General features: G+C 37.2%; 1 protein-coding gene across 2 annotated transcripts in view; it reads right to left on the reverse strand.

Annotated features, from left to right (window-relative positions):
* Positions 1-9,584: 9,584 nt before the first annotated feature.
* Positions 9,585-20,698, reverse strand: part of PPP2R5E (protein phosphatase 2 regulatory subunit B'epsilon) — a 70,646-nt gene continuing 59,532 nt past the window's right edge. For both annotated transcript variants that reach the window (XM_054161732.1, XM_054161731.1), the window contains exons 6-14: positions 18,834-18,964; positions 18,676-18,735; positions 17,953-18,061; positions 17,107-17,160; positions 16,959-17,009; positions 15,988-16,107; positions 14,824-14,951; positions 12,454-12,555; positions 9,585-10,288 (exon numbers count right to left, since the gene is read on the reverse strand). In XM_054161732.1, coding sequence (XP_054017707.1) covers positions 10,189-10,288; positions 12,454-12,555; positions 14,824-14,951; positions 15,988-16,107; positions 16,959-17,009; positions 17,107-17,160; positions 17,953-18,061; positions 18,676-18,735; positions 18,834-18,964 — 855 coding nt within the window. In that variant the 3' untranslated portion in view covers positions 9,585-10,188. The remainder of the gene's footprint in view (positions 10,289-12,453; positions 12,556-14,823; positions 14,952-15,987; positions 16,108-16,958; positions 17,010-17,106; positions 17,161-17,952; positions 18,062-18,675; positions 18,736-18,833; positions 18,965-20,698) is intronic.

Consider the following 20,698-nt stretch of genomic DNA (forward strand, 5'->3'; position numbering starts at 1 on the left):
AAAAAGGGAGGATTTCCATTGTTCATCAAGTGTGAGTGTGCCCAAGGCAAAAATAACAGAATATTCTTCTGGGGTTTGTTTTGGGGATTAAAAAAGAATTCCCTTCTGCAGTGGAACAAACTCTGTCCTGAATTAACACACATCTTTTTCCTACATATCCTCAAGTCTGAGCATCCGATTGCATTTGGGTCATTACTGACTGTCCAGGTCTTTCACGTCCTCACTTTAGCAGAGGATGCCTTTCTTCTAGAAAAGGTAGGTGAGAATCTTGATTTGATGTGCCAGGGGATCCCACAAAAGGGTGGGTAGTGAGAGTATGAGATATGGAGGGTAGCAGAAGCAGGTTCAGACAAAACTGCTGGAGCCTACATGAGTTCCAGGTCACAGGCATATAGCTTGGGAGTGCAGTGACTTTGGCATTATGGGTTAAGGGTTGCCTCTTTCCCCAGAAAGAGTTCAGGACAGGTTGAAATACGGACTCTGATTAAGAGGAAGAAAAAGAAAACTGAATGAGAGTGGGTACATGCCAGCTGGGATAAGGATGGAACAGGAGGTGCCCAGTCACTGAGGTGCTCAGGGAGGTGTGTTGTGGGATGGAAAACCTAAGGATTAGGAAGCCATGGGGGAGTGTGTGAGGGTTACTCTATAGCACTCTCTCTTCAAGAGAGGGAAAAGTCAGACCCCTAGACAGCAGGTACGTCCTCCCTGCATCACTCACGCTCCCATGCCAACAGCAAAGGAACACTGAAAACCCTTCTTCTCATCATCTGCCCAGTCTTCCCTGTACAGGCAAAAAGATAACCACCCCAACTCTGCAAAGAGACATTTCCAGACAGGAAGACATTACTCACAAAAATGTATTAGCATGAACAAACTGATGAAAATAATGAATGAGAATGACAGAATGTGAACACATGGAAAACAATTCAAGGCTATAGTAAAGGAAAATACATTTCAAAGCTGCATTTTGGGGACTTCAATCACTACCATGTCAGGCAGCACAGATGGAGCAAGCCCATAAGAAAGTGAAGTCATAATAGTTTAACTGACAGCTAGTATTACCATAGCAAGCTTGAGATAACTGCTCCTAAGCCTAACATGTATTTTGCACATCCTGGCTATGGAAAAAGATTGTTGCAAGGGAAGTGCTTCTCCTTCACCTTTTTTGTCTTTCTGTTCTGTTCATTAAAGCACTGAGATATGCTACTTAGCCCAGTTCTGCATTAAAATTATCCTACCATAATGAATGAAGGTTGGTCAAACAGTCATCCCATGAAATCAAGCTTATGCAGAAATGACAGCTTGAACACTGGTAACTGAGTTATGTATTACTGCAGGGTCTGGATTTCATGCTCACACTCCCTGCTGCCATCATGATGCAATCAAAACAGGATAGTCTATGTCAGTGACTAATTGAAGACCAGTCAAAAAAAAACAAACAACAAGCAACAGTATGACATTAAATGGCCTATTTATAGGCTCTGCATTTCTAGGGAATAAATCCAAGCATTTACATTTAATTATTAGATTTCAAATCCTGGTAATAGGTTGGGCATTGTTCCATTAAGTTATCTGCTGCATACATTTCATTGCCAACGATTTGAAACTGGTTTGGTAATTTAGAATAGGAAAAGAAAGCAGTTTAATGACAGTGGATTTAGCAGGGATGTAAATAATTCTCGATTAAAAGGGCACCAAAAAATGGGGTGGACTATGTGGTGCCTTAGCAGTGTGATTAGTTTAGTTATCTCTTTTCCTAGGCCCTGAATTCATAAGCTAAAGGGTTGACTCAGTACAGAGATAGTACCTGATGCAAGGCAGCATGCCCCTGCATTTAAATGCTAGGCTCCTTTTTGATTTGGAAAACTCTGAAGCACTTGATAGAAACCAGAGAGCTGCTGTTGGAATAGCAGACAAGGAGCCTTGTACACCTTTATGGTGAAGTTTCCCAAGGAAGCAAATTCTGTGTTATCACATCACATGCTCCTGATTGCAGGAAACTGTCCTCTCTTCTCCACAGCTTCTACCTCAGTTAAGTTCAACCATGAGAGGTCACTGCCTCAGAATGGCTCCTGTCAGCCATACCTACAAAACTGTACAGGAAAGACATAGGAAGCCAAGAGTCAGTAGTTGTACTGATCTGGAATGGTTTGATCTTTGTTACTGAAGTGTACTTGAACTGCACAGGAAATTACTAACATGCGCTCTTTGCAACAAAACAAAACAAGGAGATGGAAATTCAGAGAAAAAGAACTGGAAAAAAATGTAAAGTTGGTGAACTAAAATATCATGGGACAACAGACACCTCTGCTTTCCCACATTTTGACAAAAACCTGCAAACAGCAGTAACTCCCTATTAGAAGATTCAAAACAGCTTAAGCAGCCTGTGAGGACCTGATCTTTACAGATATCAATCTCAAATACACCTAACCTGAGGCGTTACATCTCAAGGAGCTGGGGGGGTGATAACTGCACTCTACTTTCTAGGAACAGAGGAGGGCATGACACGTTGAAGATTAAAGGGGACTTACACAAACCTTCTCTGAAGCAGAGCTCTTGAAAGCAGCTCCTTTTTTTCCCCCTCATTTGTCCTGTGTTGCGAATTTTCCAGCTTACCATTGGCAGAATTAGCTCTAGAGCAAGAGGAAGAAAAAGTGGAGGGAAAAAAATTCCTTCTTTGGATGATCTTTTATTAGTCAAATCAAAGCCCTCATCTACTCTGTCTTTAGATGTTCTGTTGCATTTATGGCAGAAGCACTTCTAAACATTGCAGCAAGTTTATAGAAGTCAAAGTTTTCAAAGTACTTTACCAACAAACTCTGAATAAGCAAATAGACAAGCCCTGGGATTTGAAGCAGGGGAGGGGCCTTTTAATTATTCACATTGGAAATTTTACATATATTTGATAGATTTAAGATCATTACACAGAAATAGAATTTAAACTGAAAAAAACAAGTTTCTGCCAAAGTAGGTCCAGTGAGGTAGATTCACAGGACCTCTCTCTTGAAACAATTCGACCCCAGAGTCAGTTCTTTAGCTAATCACATGGAAAGGTATTTGGATAAGGCTAAAATACCCACAGGTCCATCATCACTAGTCCTCTCTTTTGATAATTTTGAATGGAACAATGATTTTTGCTTAAATTCAGCCCATTGGAAGCCTTCAAGCTTGTGTTTGCAGAAACAGGAGCCTGGCATCACTCAGCAGCTTGAGAAGAAAGGGGGAGTGGGGCACCACACCACAGCAGGAAATACTTTCCTTTGTACCCCCAGGAGCTGCTTTTGTCTGGCTAGAATTGGTATTTGAAATCTAGTGCATAATCACCAACCATGACAATTACAGTCTGATGAATGCCATGGACAGCAAAGAGCAATAATATCCCTTCATGTTTTTTAGTCTGTGGACTAATAAACTAATTACCACTGTCTGAATTTCCTTGCTACAGAAATCAAGACTGTGTTTTACCAAGTTTCAGTTTACCCAAAGATCTGTCAACTGCAGACTTCAGCCTGCTGCCTCCAAGATGCTTCAAAAAGAACACCAAGGCTTGTCTTGGATTACAGCAGTTATGTATACAATGATTTTCCACATTATCTACACAGCCAAAGTAGCATCTAGAAAAGCATGGGAGTCACCACACAGCCTTAGTGGTGACAGATGGGCATAAACTGTAGTTGCACTCAGTCCCTTTTACAGAATTAAAAGATAAAACTGAGCTGGACTGTTTGACCAGTTTGCTTATGACGTTCGCTTCCTCAGAAGATTCAAAAGCTGACCCAAGCCTGCTCAATGCAAAACAGGTTTGCAGGTAAACTCTGCCTTTTGCTGATGGAGGTCTACAAAGGTGGCTGTACAAAGGCATTGTCTTTGCCTTCTTTGCTTTCAGAGCAGTTATGTTTGCACTTCCTTCTGCTTTGGCTGGCAGCTGAGCACACACATCCTCAACATACCACTCCACCAGCCAGATGTGCTATATGTATTTCCTCCTGCGTTGCTGCTTCCTCTGTTGGTGAAGTGCAGAAGCTTGGAACACAAGCAAAAACTTGTCCCAGGTGGTGACGAGGGAAGAATTTCAAAACCAAGAACAACCCTTTCTGATTCTCTTTTTGGAAGACCTTCCTGGATTCAGGGATAATGCAAAAGAAGTTCCCAGACATTTTCAACTGTGTATCAAAGGTATAAGCCACAGCCCAGCCACACGAAATATGTATTCCCATCCCTTCCTGAGTGACTCCTAACTTCTCACACCTTCTGCAATTTCAGAAAGTACCAAATGGCCAAAATTAATGGAGAGGGGAAAAAACAGCAAAACAGAACACAGAAACAAACAAATTAAAACACAACCCAGAAAAACAGTGAAACACAGTGTTTCAGTATGCCGGGTTTCCATGAGATGGAGACGTTCAGAAAAGCCCACAGTCACCACTTACCCACACTGGGTTGGTATACTTTCTTTCAAGGAATTTACTAAAAAATTCAGGATATTCACTTTGGCTTCATCATTTCATCTTTAAAATCATAGATAGTGCTGAACTTCTAATGCAAGACCTCATACCAGTTTCTAATTTAATGCACAAGCTATTGCGTTACTGCAGATTGAAGCAGTAATTGAATACAGACTTGGGGACAGCCTCCACCTGCACATAGAACTGCTCTCTGTAGGCCACAGACTTGCGAACTGGCGCCCCAACTTAGTGCAAGATAAACTAGGCACTCTATTATATGAGAAATCAAAGTGTTTGGGAGAAGGAAAGACAGACAAAAGATTAGCAAAGCAATTATCGTTACCCAAAAGTACAAAACTCTTTTTCTTTTTTAACCTCCAATCCTTCAAAGTTTGTTTTCTACTTTGCAAGTCCTGAAGGCCAGCTTACTGCATGTACTCACTTGGCTTTTAACTTTTTTGGAAAAATACCTGACTTGCAATAAGAAAGATACATAAGGTTCTTCAGTGATCAGAATATTGTCTTACAAGTATTTAAAGAGATTTGTGAGAATGAGTTCTTCTGGGGGGGAAAAAAAAGGCATAGACAAGCCAACTGCTGAAAATATGATTTGGAAAAAAAGATCAAAATTGTAAAGAATTGGGCTACTAGAATATCCCAAGCAGGAAAGACGTAGATGTTTAATACATCCTGCCTTTTTATTGTAGCATTCTCCTGTGCTTCTGCTAAGGCCATTTACCAGCATTGACTCTTACCCAGGCTCTATCCATGGCTCTCTCCAGAGGGTGTTTCCTGTGTATGTGACCATCTTAAGCCCTTCGCTTCGCTTCCAAACTGCAAGGTAAGTAGCACAAGGACTGAAACAGTAGAATGATGCTGTAGAAGAAAAAGTTACTTCAGCAGCTGCAAAGTGTAGAGCTCAAAGGGTTTATAAAGAACACTGTGTGGTTCTTTTCTGCATCGAGGGCTCTTTACCTCCCTCACAAGCGTAGCTATATGCAGTACAAGGATATTCATCACCATGAGAGGACCTTTAAAAAAAAACAAAGCAACTTAAATGAAAAATGAGCATTTACTATTGCAATTCTAGCAAACTTAAAAAGTACCACCTCACCATTTTACTTGGTTTTTTGTTGGTTGTTACCTCCTCTCCCAAGTCGTTCCCCATCCCCCCCAAGAGTGTCCTTACATTTAAATACATGCTAATTGGTATCTGATTGCAGGAAGCTCGCCATTGAAAAGGTACAAGTTTAGAGGGAAGAAAGGTAGAATAAAAAGCCAAGCACCTGGAAAACACTTCATTGCTTCTTTATTTAGATGCACCCACAGTACAGAGCCTCTTGAGCATGTGTAAAAGAGGAAGATTACACTTTTATAGCTGGGAGCACCATTAGTTATTTTCTTTGATACCATTTTAAAGAAAGTAAACTATTTCCAAAGAGTGACATTTGAATCCGAGATCTTAATAAGACCTGCTTGTACTTTATCCAGAGGTGGAAGGTGTTTTCCTTTTATTATTACTTTGAGCAGAAGACATTTTCAAAGTCTGGTTAGACCAGTCTATATATTTTCATATGCACCTTTTAAGATATATAAAAAGTGTTCCGTTCCCCCCCACCCACCCACAGATAGTTAAACGCATCTAAGATTAAAAACAGTAATGGACCAGAGCATTCCTACGGGGAAAAATGAACTTTTGCTGCCCTCTCCTGCTTAAACAATGAAATGCTAAAATATTAAGATCTATGGATCTAATGCTAACCTTTAAACAAAAAGCATGACAGGTCATTCGCTATACTACAATCAAAAATAGGACAACAACAAGAAAAGTATTGGTACTATTTATATTTGAAAACTCCTCACTGTTACATGAGGTTATGATTACAACATATTTACAGGAAGTGATCCAAATAACAAAACCTTGTATTCAGAGAGGTCATGATAAAAAATGTACGCTTCTGTGGATGGGAAGCAACACTCAGATAAAGGTTTTGAATCAAAATTAGTTCCATTCTGTTTCAAGATACTGTATTGTAGACTTCAAAAACTGGGCTATACAAAATCTGCTGCATGTGCCAACTAGAAAGACTAATTGGTGACTCACTCCAGAGCTGCTTGGGGAAGCAGGTGAGCCAAACTAAAAAACCACATAAAAATAAAAACATTCTTCAGTCTTGCGCTTTGTCACCTTTCTTCTGTTTTAGGGCAACTGCTTCAGGATGGTGCTGTTACACAAGAGAGAAAAGGCCATCTTTGTTTTCCAAGACAGAACTAAAAGCAAATTATTTCACTTTTACTTGGGGGTAGAAGAATTTAGTCTTTCCCCCTCCTCACAAACAACAAAGAGGATTTTAAAGCTCCTGATATTTTCCTTTCCAGAGAGTGAGAGACCCTGAGGCTGTACTTACATATAATGTTAAGTACAGCTACTGCATTTCTTACTCAGGCAATTCTTTGCTCGAACACCCTCAGTTATTCCATATCTAGGAGGAGCTAAAAAAATAAATTAAATCCTTTTATTTATGCTAACAAACCCAAGATTACATTTACTATAAGCCTGCTAATGAATGCTCCAATGGCATTAGAATACTTTTTATTGAAAGCATTCCAACCTTTGGAAGAGAAACAAAAAACACTCAAAAGCAATGAAAGGAAAACAGTAAGAAAGACTTCCAAGATGAAGAAAGCAACGTGTGCTCAATTTAAAGTACGTGAGAGTAACTTTACTTCTACAGTTGTTATATCCCCATGACCTGATGCAATGCCCTACTATTGAAAACACAGCTTTTTCCTTTTAACCAGAGCATTCAATCCCTTCTCCTGAAACCAATATGGTACAGGACACAAGTGACCACGCAACAAGTGCTGTACACACAGTTAATAAAGACATTTACACAAACGAAAGGTAGTTTCTAGAACTCAAGAAGCAAACAAAAGCGTAATTAAATGGATGCACTGATCATGCTTGGGCCCATATGCTGCCACCTTCTTTGCCTACAACTCCAACTGATAGCAATGGGAGCTCTGCAGAGCGGCAGGACATCACCTTTGGATTGCGGCAAACAGTGGATCCCGGGGGTACAGTCGTATCACTGTGGCAAGTGCTTCTTCAGGTACATCGCACAGTGCAACCTAGTGCACGTCAGCCTCTTAAGAGTCAAGTGACTAATATCACATCATCTTGTTCACTTTAAAGAAACATTCCTTCTTGGAAGTGATAAATCTTCTATAAACTTTAGATAGTCCCCACCATCCCCACATCAGAGGTAACATCAGAGGTAACAAAATATTGCAACCCATCAGGTTCTCATCATTTTTGTATGATCAATACCAGAATGTCACATGAAAACAAAAAAACCAAACAGGTATGAACAAACAACACCCACCTAAGCTCTAAGTACAGGACAAGGTGCTTTTTCTAATTTCATATTGTTGTGTTTTACTCCACGAGGTGGAAAACATTTATCTTTTGTTTTCACAACTGAATATAGTCTTGGAGCATGAGTCTAAGTCCACTATCCTGTATAGTATGATCATTTCACACAGAAATCACACTAGCAAGTATTTTTTTGGTAACAGAAATAAAAGACTGTCAAAATCAATGGGCTAAGGGACATGATTTGTTATAAATTTATTTAATCTTCAGTATTTCAGCTTGTACCTTTGCTTCAGCACTTTAAAATAAAATGTTTCAACCTTGACAGTAACTGCCTAATTTACATTGCGTCCCAGTCAATGTTCTTAAAAGCAGCTCATATTAATCCCGTTAAACCACGTTATGTTTGGTGTTGCGTGACTAGTTCCACTGTTTTTTCCCCAGAATTAACAGTGTCAGGTTTTTACAAAATCATTGAGCTTACAACATTTGTGTGCGCAGACCCAGGAGTACAAACTGTGACATGATAATCCTGAAACAGTCAGTAGTCTGGAAGGGAATTCTTTTTCACCTCTTTTCCTTGCCTGAAAACAAGAAAACTTCAAATCCTACTGCATATATAAATGGTAGGAAGAAAAATAGACAAGCTTGTATTTATACTGTATTTCTATCAATGGTAACAGGTCATAAATTCATGTTTGCAACTATCACAAAGACTCATGAACACCAATTCAGTTTTATACTCTAAATACTGCTGGATTGATGGTTTAGGATTATCAATTCACTGTTGTCATATGTCTAGAACAGTTCAAAAGCATCCTGGAGAAAAATCCTGAAACACATACCTTTCGGTATAGAATAATGCAACTGCATTAGCTAAATATATACTGTACATAAGTCTTATCAGCATTTTACCTACCAAAGATGTAAGATTCCACTTTCAAATACAAAGCAGATAGCCAATAATGCATACTTATAATACAGCCCTCCTCTTTGTTTTTGTATATTTTTTTTCTTTTCTTTTAAACAATTTGGTCACAATGCACCTTTGATATAAAAGCATTTTAAACTTTATTATTAATACTCAGAACATTAGGATTTCCAGAATTTTTTTTTTCAGTAGCATTTGTAGAACCACTTTTGGTAACAAATACAGTAGTTAGGAATGAGCATCCAGATGAGAATGCAGAAGTATATTATCCAGAATCCTTTCCAGCTAAGACCATAGGGCTGGTACTGTGATGAGTAATAGGACTAGAACCACAAAAACACTATAATATGTTTCTTAGAGGCTACATCCTCTTTTGCTGGAACACTTTATAAATACATATTAAAAAGTAAGGCAACAACTCCAAACAGTTCAAACTGCTATCTCAACTCAACTTCCAATTAGATCCATGACCACTGGAGATCAGTTTCATGCTTGCACTGTTTAGTGTTTGTCTTTATTCTTACGAAATGGTCCAATAAAAACATACTGTAACAATTTAGCAATTAGTATCTCTAGAACATCTCCTGTATGTGTGTCCAATGCTGTGTTGCTAATACTGGTTAGGTACTGAAGTCCAGCGTGTTACCACTGCCCATTTTTAAAGGATTGTGGACACTAATTTGGATTTGCAATAAATAGGTGCATGAATCCAAAACTCCCTTTCCCTACTATGTTTATCACCTACTTGTTTTTTAACTCCTAATGTTCAAATTAAGGAAGTACCAGAGACACTCTGATACTAAAAAAAAAAAAAGAAGAAGAAAAAAAAAAAAAAAACCACTAAAAAAATGCTCACACCAGTAAACAAAACTTTTATTCAGGGCCTTTGTTTTTCACAGCCCTGATCTGAATGGACATTCAATTCATGAAGATGTGCAAAAGGAAAAAAAGTCAAATTACAGTAAAGTTATCCAGAGAAGGAGGATGTTACACAAACTCATAAGGAAATGACAGTCTTTCTTCTCTTTTACTATAAATACACTGAACATTTTAGCAGAAAGACAAGCTAAATTTTAAGATTGTTCACATTTGAAAGTTGTATTATACTCTCTGCTAACGATAAATAAGGAACAGGTCCTGACAATGGAATTTGACATTGCAATTTTCATCAACAGATCTTTGAAGACTGGTTTTAAAGAAGGGTTAAAACAATGATTATGTTTGCAAAGTTCTGAGAAGTCCATCTGCTGTCCAAACTTTGGATTAAAGTCCTTATTTTTTTCCTTTACTTAGAGACAGGTATATACAGTGCTGTTGTAATAATGAAACAAATGTGAAATCTACTGTAAAGTTGCACAATACAGAAAACTGTTGCTCCATCTTCTACTACATAAATGTGTGACTCCACAGGTTAATAATGTTGTTTTGTTTTTTTGTTAAGTTGGAATTATTCCATCACGTCTAAGACCTCTCTTCAATTCCAGATCCTCCAGTTTTTTCCACAGTTCTTCACGTTCTTTCTCTTTCTTCTTCTCACTGAGAGATGAAATAAAACAAACAGTTAGCAGGAGAGATGACTGTAGAATGTTTATGTTATAAAAGAAATAGCTGACATTAATTAGCAGTACTCATTTTTTTGAACACAATTGTCATTTTCCTAACTTTTTAAAATGTTTGTTACCTACATAAATATCACTACAGATAGCAAATTCCTACAAGATCTATGGAGCATTTGCTTTAGCATCAGACTTTAATGGGTGATTTGATCAAATTCAACAGCTAACCTAACATTTCCTGTCTCTGCCATAGCTTACTTTGAATAAATCTCCTCGATACTGCAAGGCACAAAATGCTTTGCGTCTCTGCTACATCACTTTGTAGGTTCATATGAAATGGACATCTAGTAATTACAGAGACAGAGTCTCTGCCAGTCACATTAGGGAATTCTTGGAAAAAAAAAACATTTCAGCAGAGTAGGAACATTCCTACACATCTTGATTGAGTGAAAATGCAACATCTGGCTCATTTATTTGGAATTTTAATTTCCCAAGAGTATTTTTAACGTGTATTTTTTAAAAAATACAAACAACATTCAGATAAATCCCTGAAGAACTGTAAAGCCCACCGGGACTAGAAATTATTTAACATTAAATAGAAGTGAAATAGCCTGGCATTCTCAGGCTACTTACTGACATTTATCTCCTAATTATGAAATACATGCCTGCTTACCTAAAAGACTGCTAGAGGATCACCTCATCCAACTTATCTATTAATATAGAATTATCTATATTATATATTATCTATATATTATATATTTATATATAATATATATTATATGTTATATATTATATATTATCTCTATTATCTATATATTATCTATTAATATAGAACATAGTTCTCAAGATTGAAGTGGTACCCTTTGAAATGTAGTTTTATTAAGATGCAAAAAAGTCTCTGTAAACATTGAAGTAAATAAACCCAGTTTATACATTTATCTACTTGTTTTAAAATTACAAGCAGCAAGAAAAAATAGTAAAATGGTTAGCACCAGGCTTGACAGGATACAGTGTCAGCAGGTGCAAGAAAAATTCTTTGTGCAGTTCAGTCAACGAACGTCACTCATTATCCTGACACGGGACATACTACCCCAGTGTCTAGTCTTGTAAAGAGCAGAGTTCCTCATCATAAGGGGCAAAGTGCAATTACAAGTTGATTTAATTCACTGATGTCCCTAAGTAAATGGCTGGAATACATGACCAGTCCTAAGATTCTCTTCCTTTTCTGCTAGAAACCCATGCAGTGTTGTTATGCACACCTATCCTACATCTTAGCTCAAACCTACACCCAAGTCCCTAAAAGTAAAATACTGTAATAATGAAAACAGTACAGACTTTTGTTGTGTAGAAAACTTTGTATTTTGCAACAACCACACAGAACAAAAGGACAGTGTGACTCCAGTCACGCAGTTCAAAAAATAGGGCCTCCAAGTGACCTTAGAGCCCATAACAACCTAACAAGGTCTGACAATGTACAGTACACTTTGCCTTGCTCAGGGGAGCCCTGAGTCACAAAAAAGGTATGACTTAAATATGACTTGCAAACTCTCCAGAATTCCTAAAACTTCCTCATGTTTGTGCCCTGATGCTTTGGTAAGCTGATGCTTTTGAGGAAAAACAATGCATTGTAATTGGAAAAGGAAGATTAAAGAAAACAGGAAAAATAACGAAAGCATTTTAGTAGAGTAGAACTAATGATCATGTGAGTGGTGTATCTAATGGATCCTACATGCTAAAAGACTCAGAGCAGATACTGTGAAGAAGAAATGAAAGGGTTGAGAGATGCACCTCTTTGCTTTAGATAAAATCTAGCCTACAAACAGTAGTTTGTAAAATCAAGTCTTAGAGTTTTCCCTCATGTTTCTTCCCAAAACTCAGTGTAACTTTTTTGAAGTATTTAAGCAAAGTGTTGTCTTTAAACCCTCGCTTTTATTTTATCATTAAAGGTCTTGATACATTTAAGTCTTTTGGAATACAGAGTCAAAAGATTCTGCATTTCACAGGGAGAAGGCTAAAAAGCATGCAAGGGGAAAAATGAGGCATTGGATCTATTATGTGCGATATTACGCAACTGCATCTGAATGTAAGGGAAAAACTAAACAGCAGGCCTTATGCACAGCTGACAAAAAAAGCTTTAAAAGTTACCGCTGACGATCTGACTTGTAAGTGGCTGTCAGCTCATCAAACATGGTGCTGTTCATTTCCATAAATGCCTTCAACACATTGTAGACTAAAGCCACAATAGCCCTGTGTAACATTAAAAAAAGAAAAAGAAAGGAGTCTATTAGTTTCAGGTGAAATCAAATGCAAAACAAGTGCTCTTACCAGTGTTTCCGCAACCATTTCTGCTCTTGCAAGCATGATAATGTGAAATTACTTTTGATTAACATATTTAAAGGTGAGAATCAGCTTTCACGTCTTTACTGACTACTTAAATGGAGCAAGCCAAAACTCTAGGGTAAAAGGTAACAACAGAAAGCTATTACATATAACTACACTCTTTCCTCAAGCTGTGGAGCAGTTCTGAATGTAACTCCAGGGATTCAAATCATCAATGCTGGCAGAAGGAAGAGAATTTAAACATGAAATGGAAGTGATTCATATTTCTTTATGATTTTTCTAGGGAGCTGAATATTCAGTGCATTTATACTAAATACAAAACTGTTTTTCAAGAGTAATTTCCTTGTACTCATACATTCACTTTGATACGGTAAAAAACCTCAAAAAGCCAAACCCCACAAGCCCTTCAGACGAGTACTACCACATCTGTATAAAACTGCATGGCTTATGTATGCATATATATAAAATGCATGTAGCATCTATAGGTCTATATAGGTGTATTTCTAAGTATTTCTATAAAGCTCCACCTTCTTTGCTTATTACTGCAACCGACCTTACCCAAAAGCCAATACAAAAGATGCTTATTTGAATTTGAGTTGCTCAGCTGCATAAAACATGACAGGCATGATCTGTTCATGCAGGAACAAATGATGTATAATAACAATTTCAAGAAGACATCAATAGCATTCTGTCTCACAAAGGTTCAAGAATGGTAGAAGCAGCTTATTCTTTCATATCATCTGACTAGATGACTCATCTAAAATACACTAGAATGTACAAAATAAGATGGGTCTGACAATAGTCTAGAGGTCAAAACTTTCTGGAAGAGTTGAAGACAAAGAAACAAGAAATGAAACTGAATAGGTAGAAGGGAAAGAAACACATTTTGAAAACTTTCAAGTAATTTGGAATAGATAATCAATCAAGAGATCCTAGTTCCCGATCAGACATGGGGCTTAGTAAGAAACAGCTTTTCAGCCAGGAGGCAGCCAACCAACATTTCAGGTTCCAGAAACCTTTGGAGCACATCCATACAGCAGATAAACTATGTGCTGTTTCTTACCACCCCTGTCTATCATTCACCTCTTCAATAAACTTTCTTTTTTGTTGCCAACATTTGCAAACGTTCTTAGAAAGGTTCTTTAGATACCGTCTTTATTTTACATGTATCATAATGTGCTTGTGTGTCAAAGGTACAAAATTCCTGTGGGTATGAAATCCACAAACTGGGATACTGGAACATTCTCGTTACCAGAAGCATCCCAGAGCATATGATAAATGGTTGGGCAGGAGCACGGGCAAGCTGGAGATCAGTAATGCAGTGCTATGCCATGGAAAGTGTCTTTGTGTGACCAGTCCTAGGCCAGGTACAGAACAAGAAGACTAATGTTTGAAAAGATGAAATATTTTACAAATACTTTACAATAAAGGACTTGCATCAACTGGGACCTGAACATAGCACAGCTTATTAAAAATACTCGGTTTAATAAACAGTGACCATCTTGACAGAGGAAAACATTTCAACTCAAGTATAGAATACATCTAAGTGCAATAGCATTTTTCATTAAAACACTTTCTACTGGGTCACTCAGTTCAAAAATAAGAATACCAAATGAAGAGGGTATCAGTATGAAGCAACTGTTCCATTGCTGTGCACACGGGAACAGCTGAATTGAAATAAATTTAGGAAGAACAACCCAACCTAAGACTGTAGTGTTGTCTAATTACTTCATAGATCTTTATTAAAAAATGCTAGTACCAGAGCTATCAGTATGATCCATGACATAGTCACAAAGCTTGAGTAACGCAAAGCAATTGTCTTCTAGACAATTTACAAATCAGGCTGAAGACATTAACTAGTTTATAAAAAACCGGTGTGGGAGAAAGGCTGGATGAGTAACACACTTTCTTCAATAACAATGTAACATCTAATTTTTCTTTTTTTTCCAGCCTGTGAGAAGGTCTATTTTTATTCCATTTTTGTACACATACCAGATAATTAAAAACGTTTTGAGATAAGATCAAGTACAGACTAATTTATATTGGCATTAACAGAGCTGCACCTGCTCGTGCTAGCTTTGGGTTTGCATCACTTCCGTTCAGATGTTGTTCTGCTACCACTCCCTCTATTTATCAGCGGCACGTCAAATGTTAAGTGTAATAGCAAAAACTTACGGATTCCAGTGCTCTTTAGAAATCCTATAAAGGCTGGAAAACATGATGGGAAGTATAACATTGGAATTCTCCTCTATCAAACTCATGATGTATTCGTTATTCCAATAATACAGTGCTCTTTCAGCCACCTTTGAGTCAAAGGAAAAGAATAATGGAGATTCAGATACCTACAATTTTGCAAATTTCTAAAGGAAAAATATATCATAGAGAAATTTCAAGAAGATAAATTAACAAGCCATTATCTTTGGAATTACAACTCTACTTTATTCAGTAGCATAACATGCATTAAAGGAATTAAGTTTTTAGCCTATAATTCAGATCCCATAGCATCCACTCTCTCTTTCCCCTGAGCAGTGTGTTGTTACTCACTGAAGACCAGGTGCAGACACTGCATTAACGCTGCAGCTGTGGAGGGGAAGAGCAGACAGACTTTCCATCACCCCTTTCCCTTAATCCTGTGACTGCAGTCAGAAGGAAGAGAGCAGTGCTAGGATACCAAAGGAAGTAGACAGGGAAAGGCCCAGTAGCTGGGGAGAAGCTGTGGGGGTAGGAGGGGAAAACACTGATCTAAATTATAGTAAAAACAAATGTAGTCCAAGGAAGAACCAAAGTTACATCTGCCTTTGTGCCAAGCTAAGTCATTTAGCTTATATGGAGATGGCACAGGCCAGGAATCCTCTCTCCACATATGTTCCCATTCAAATCCTATTTATTCCCCTTCTTCCCATTATGCAATGGGAAGGAAACAAGCTATCACTTCTATCACCTCTAACCAGAAAACTCCTTACAGAAGGAAGGAGGAAAACAAGAATGCTGCATAATAGTGCACTAAGAAAGGGAGCAAGTAAATCCTACAGAGTATATCAGTCCAAATGCCATATGGTGAGTTCCCATCACCTACAAATCAGGACTCAGGCTTGGATACAGTTCATGACCTTATGTAGCTCAGAATGGCAACTTCTTCACTGTAAACCCAGAAACATTCATGAAGTTACTCGTGGAGCTCAGAACTAAACGTCCACTGCAACACACCTTCCTCCATAGAAAGCCAGAAGAAAAGTATTTAAAACCATGTGACATACAATAATATTTACACTGCAGGGGGTGTTATGTCTGAAATTGAAACTATGCACTCCTATGTAAACAACAACATTTACCACTAACCTGAAAATGAGGGCTGGAGACACACTTGGCAATTTGTTTAAACAAGGGTTCCTGGATTTTGACAAACTGTGACGGTTCAATTACATCCAAGATCTCCTCCAGCTCTCCTAGGAACATGACCTAAAAGCAAGGAAGGAAGCATTGAAAATAAAACATCTGAGTCAGCAAAACACTGGAACACTGGTAACTCAAATTCTACCATTTCAGGAATAATGGAAGCCTCACGAGCTCTGCAAGACCCTCTCTCAAAAACAAATCCATACTGAAAACTTAGCCTCATACAGATAAAGAATTTGGCCAAGGCTTAAACTTTGTTAACTTAGGAGAGTCTCTTAATTTTACCTCATTTTTGGAAGCAATATTCACAGGAACAGTTTTGCCATGTCAAAATCTCTTTAGGTAAAAATCAGTTTTGCATCAAGAATTTGAAATTCAGGAGAAGACTTGATAGGGTGCTTGGTTGCATGGTTTAGTTGATTAGGTGGGTTGGATGATAGGTTGGATGCAATGATCTTGAAGGTCTCTTCCAACCTGGTCTATTCTATTATATTCTAAATACAAATGCAAAGGTCAAACTGCACCTTTTATATGTTTACTAGGTAAAAGTCAGACAATAAAATACCTTCCAACCTACCTGGAGAAACACTATCCTCACAACTCCAAATCTAAGTTTTCCAATCTAAAACCTCAACTATGTTTATTTTCTCCTTTCTAAAACAAAAAGAAATTCTCTGCAGAAGCATCAGTGTTTGCTTATTTTATGAAGAGAAACTATGAATATAAATTTTTTTTTTCAGAGGCAAAACTGACCAGAACAACCAGAAATCAAGTATGGAAAAAAATCACCCACAAGAAGCAGTATCGAGATCTACTACAGCATGTGTTATATACCTGAAAATATCTACAAATTCCCTGCCTATTATATAATAGAATAAAAATAACTGTTGTGTTCATACTAGCATATCACATACCTCTTTCTGACTGCAGGTTTTTGGCCAGAACTTCATTAAACCTCTAATGACCTAAATTAGAAAGGGGGAAAAACAGGGGGTTTGTTAACTTTTCTTTCAACTGAATGAGCCATTTATGATGTTAAAAAAGTATGAAAGAAATACTTACTGGTTCTGTGAGTGAGGGGTCTTTCTCCAGAAACTGTACTATGCAATACGCCAGCTGTGAAGTGTAAAGATTTTAAAAACTGAAGTTAGGACTTTATTTCTATAAAGAAGCCACAAAGAAACTTGGCCTTTCTTTAGTTTTGTTTTTCAAATAGGACAGACTCAAGGCTACAGAGCATTCTCAAACTGCATCCGATTTTAAACTGAGATGCAAAGTCCACACTGTGCATACTCACTCAAAGTTCAGTTCATTATAAACATGAGAACACATCACCAAAAAAAAAAATAAGGTGACAAAGTAACTTTTACAATAAAAATCACATCAATTTGGAATTTTAAATACAGTTATACAATAAGCATTTTGAAGCTTCTCTTACTCTCTGAAACTGCATCTTTCTGCACATTCTATACATTGTCAAAAAACATGAAAACTCTTGTAAGATGAGCTGACATAGCTAAAACCTGGAGTAACATATTTAGAAAGCACAGCTTTATCAGCATAAGAAAGACTGCACTACCTGAACACGTGAGAGAAAGGCAACAAGTACCACTTATCAAAGGACAAATTATATCATGAAATCTAAATGCAGTATTAAGAAATCTCTGAGGGAGAATCTCAGCAAATATGCAAAAATGTGGGTATTGGTATTCAGAAAGTTGTTGGGGTGAAGCAGTATCGTATTTATCATGCAAAGCCTTTTAAATGAATTTCAAGTAAACACTCTTATGTTTTTTCCCTATTCCAGACTTCCCCCGCCCCTTTTATGTGCTACACAATTGTATTTCCATAGCAACTTAAAAAAATATATCATTCTAATTAAGCAGAAAATATTTTTATAGTTTCTACCTGTGCATGGAAGAGTGATAAACTCCTGACAGTATGTAAAGGGATCAGCACCTTCACCAGAAACTGTTTATGCTCTGCCTTAAGAGGTAAAGCGAAACCATTGATAATACTAGAAAATAGAAGAGGAATATTTGTTAGTGTTATCATGACAGAAAACATTCTTGAAGTCTAAATAAGCACTTTCTAGATTAAGATAATTTAGGAGTCAGCAAATAAATAGCAGACCCATGCTATTTGTAAACAGGTGCTAACTTTTGTCCAGCTTGATATTAACAGTGCAGTACCTATCTAGGTAGTAATTCAGTCTTAGGAATAATTACAAACAGCTGCACTAACTTTTTGCCAAACGGATAAGACCTTCTCTCTGTGGTCTGTAAATTCATATAAGCAAGGTGTTCTTAGTAACTAACTTACCAGAAATAGATTTATTTAAAATATTCACAATGTTAGTGTGGTCAAATATATTACACAGCACGTTAAGGATGAAATACGCAAATTTTACACACACAATCACTTTTTACACACTTTTGGCTGTAACTTGCATCTAGTTCTATACTCCTGGCAAAGACATGACAGAGATTTGCACATGGGCTTAATGATGAGCATTTGTGCACATCTGTTTTCAGTCTCAGGGTTAACAGCAATACTTCTTCCAAACGTGACACTATTCTGACATGTCCAGAAGGGAAGCTTCAGATAAATAATAAATAAAGATTCATTTACCTTCCTAAAATTTCCAACAGTTCAGCTACGCCATTGAAGTGTTCAGTTTCATAAACAAATCTAAAAAAAAAAAAAAAAAAAAAGGAAAGTTAAATATAAGTAATATATCAGTTTCCTAAAATGCTCATAAGGGAAAAGCACCTTCTTCCATAACTTACCGTAGAAAAATATTATTAATCTGTTTTCGGATAAATGCTCTAAGACCCAGAAACTTGCCGTAAATTCTGTGCAAGACTGTTTTTAGGTAGTCTCGTTCTCGAGGGTCTTCACTGTCAAACAGCTCCAACAGCTGTGTTTAAAGGAAAGAGAAAACAGTAGATATTTGACAAGTAAGACACAGGCTCATGACAGCATGTGCATGTAAAAATGTGGTATCTGTGCTACCAAGGTGTAGAAATACAGTATTTAAAAGTCTGGTTTCAGTGTAGCAATTTCCACTTCTGACATAAAACTTTGGAAATGTGCAAACAACTGATAACCTTTTGATTAACTGGCTCCAAAATGCTGTCTTCCTTCTCTCCCAAAATAAATAAAATAAATTCTTAGATGCTGTTACCATCTACAAAATAAGACAATTTGCCTCTTAACATCTAACTTTCATTCACCCTGAAGAACTAAAAGATCCTCATTTGCTCTAATACTTTGTTCCCACAAAACTGTGTCAAGGTCACTTTTTTCCTAATTGCTTGGCATTGATATTATGAGCTCTTGAGCCCTCGTAGTGATTGTTTGGCCTTCACACTTTGGAAAGACTCAACAGTGAAGTCTGTGCCAGCCATGGTACAGATCTCCCCCAGTCAAGGCAAATCAAAGCATCAGGGCAAAATTAATCCTCCAGGTTGAACAAAATGTTAACTTCAATACTCCATTTTAAAAAAACAAAACAACCAAATAAAAAAATCCCCAACAACAAGAGAAAACTCACCTTTGATAAGTAAATCTTAAATAAAAATTTAAGAGAGCAAAACAATTGTGTGGTACTCAAAGACAAAGCCATCAGTGTCCTGTATTGTATAAAATACATCCTGAAACACTGACACCTGAATGTCTCTAAGAATGAAGGCATGAAATGAACAGAAGGAATATCATCTTAAATGCTCTACCATGAAAGGATGAGCTTCCCCTTACCCCTTCTTTGCCATTTTTTTGACACCACAACACTGGCTATACTGGCAGACATTTGGAGTAAGTTAGAAGGTAAACAGAAAGAAACAAAAAAAATCTCAAACCTCCAAGCCTCCCCCCAGCAGATGCACAGAAAATAGGGAAGCTTAAGGTACTAATCTTAAGCAAACAGTATTTCTCTTGCTTGAAAAATAAAGTAACTGTCAACCAGTACCCATCTTCAACAGAAAGGAGGACAGTTTGTCAAAGAGCTCTTACAAATGCGTAAGATGTCAGAGAATTATTACAGGAACAGTAGAAAACAAAATTATCTTGGATTCACAAATATATAAATCTTAAGTATCTACTATAAGCAGATATGTCAGTGTATGTATACTACCTGTTAAACTGCTACATAAGTTTGAGGAGGTGAAAATGAAAAAATGACAGAAAAACATGATTGCAGTTGTTAAGCTGTCTGGTATTTTGCTTTCTAACATCCAAGTTCAGGACTGATGTACGGATTCTTCACTATTTTGCACGTTTCTGTAACTTGACATGAGGTCTCACTATCTTTTCTTTGCAACAAGAATCCAAGTTGGAAACTTCATGAGGAAATTATGAAGTTTGTCAGCTGCCCTCCAGAGGTTATAAACACATTGCTTTGTTCAATTAGTTCTATAGTTAAATAAATAAACAGTCACCTCATCCTTCCTCAAATCACAAATTTTACCCAAAGACAGCAAACAGCTGGAAACCCTTATGCTTTTAATTTCCTTATTGGATTACTTTTAGGAGTAAAATATTTGTATTTCCAGTTCTGTCACACAGATCCTCTGTGGAAACATTGCTGAACTAAGACTCAGTCTCTCATTTAAAATAAAAATTATTATTTTGGTATGTCCAATTTATTATCAAC

The sequence above is a fragment of the Dryobates pubescens genome, chromosome 5, assembly GCF_014839835.1.
Source record: "Dryobates pubescens isolate bDryPub1 chromosome 5, bDryPub1.pri, whole genome shotgun sequence".
Classification (NCBI taxonomy): Eukaryota; Metazoa; Chordata; class Aves; order Piciformes; family Picidae; genus Dryobates; species Dryobates pubescens.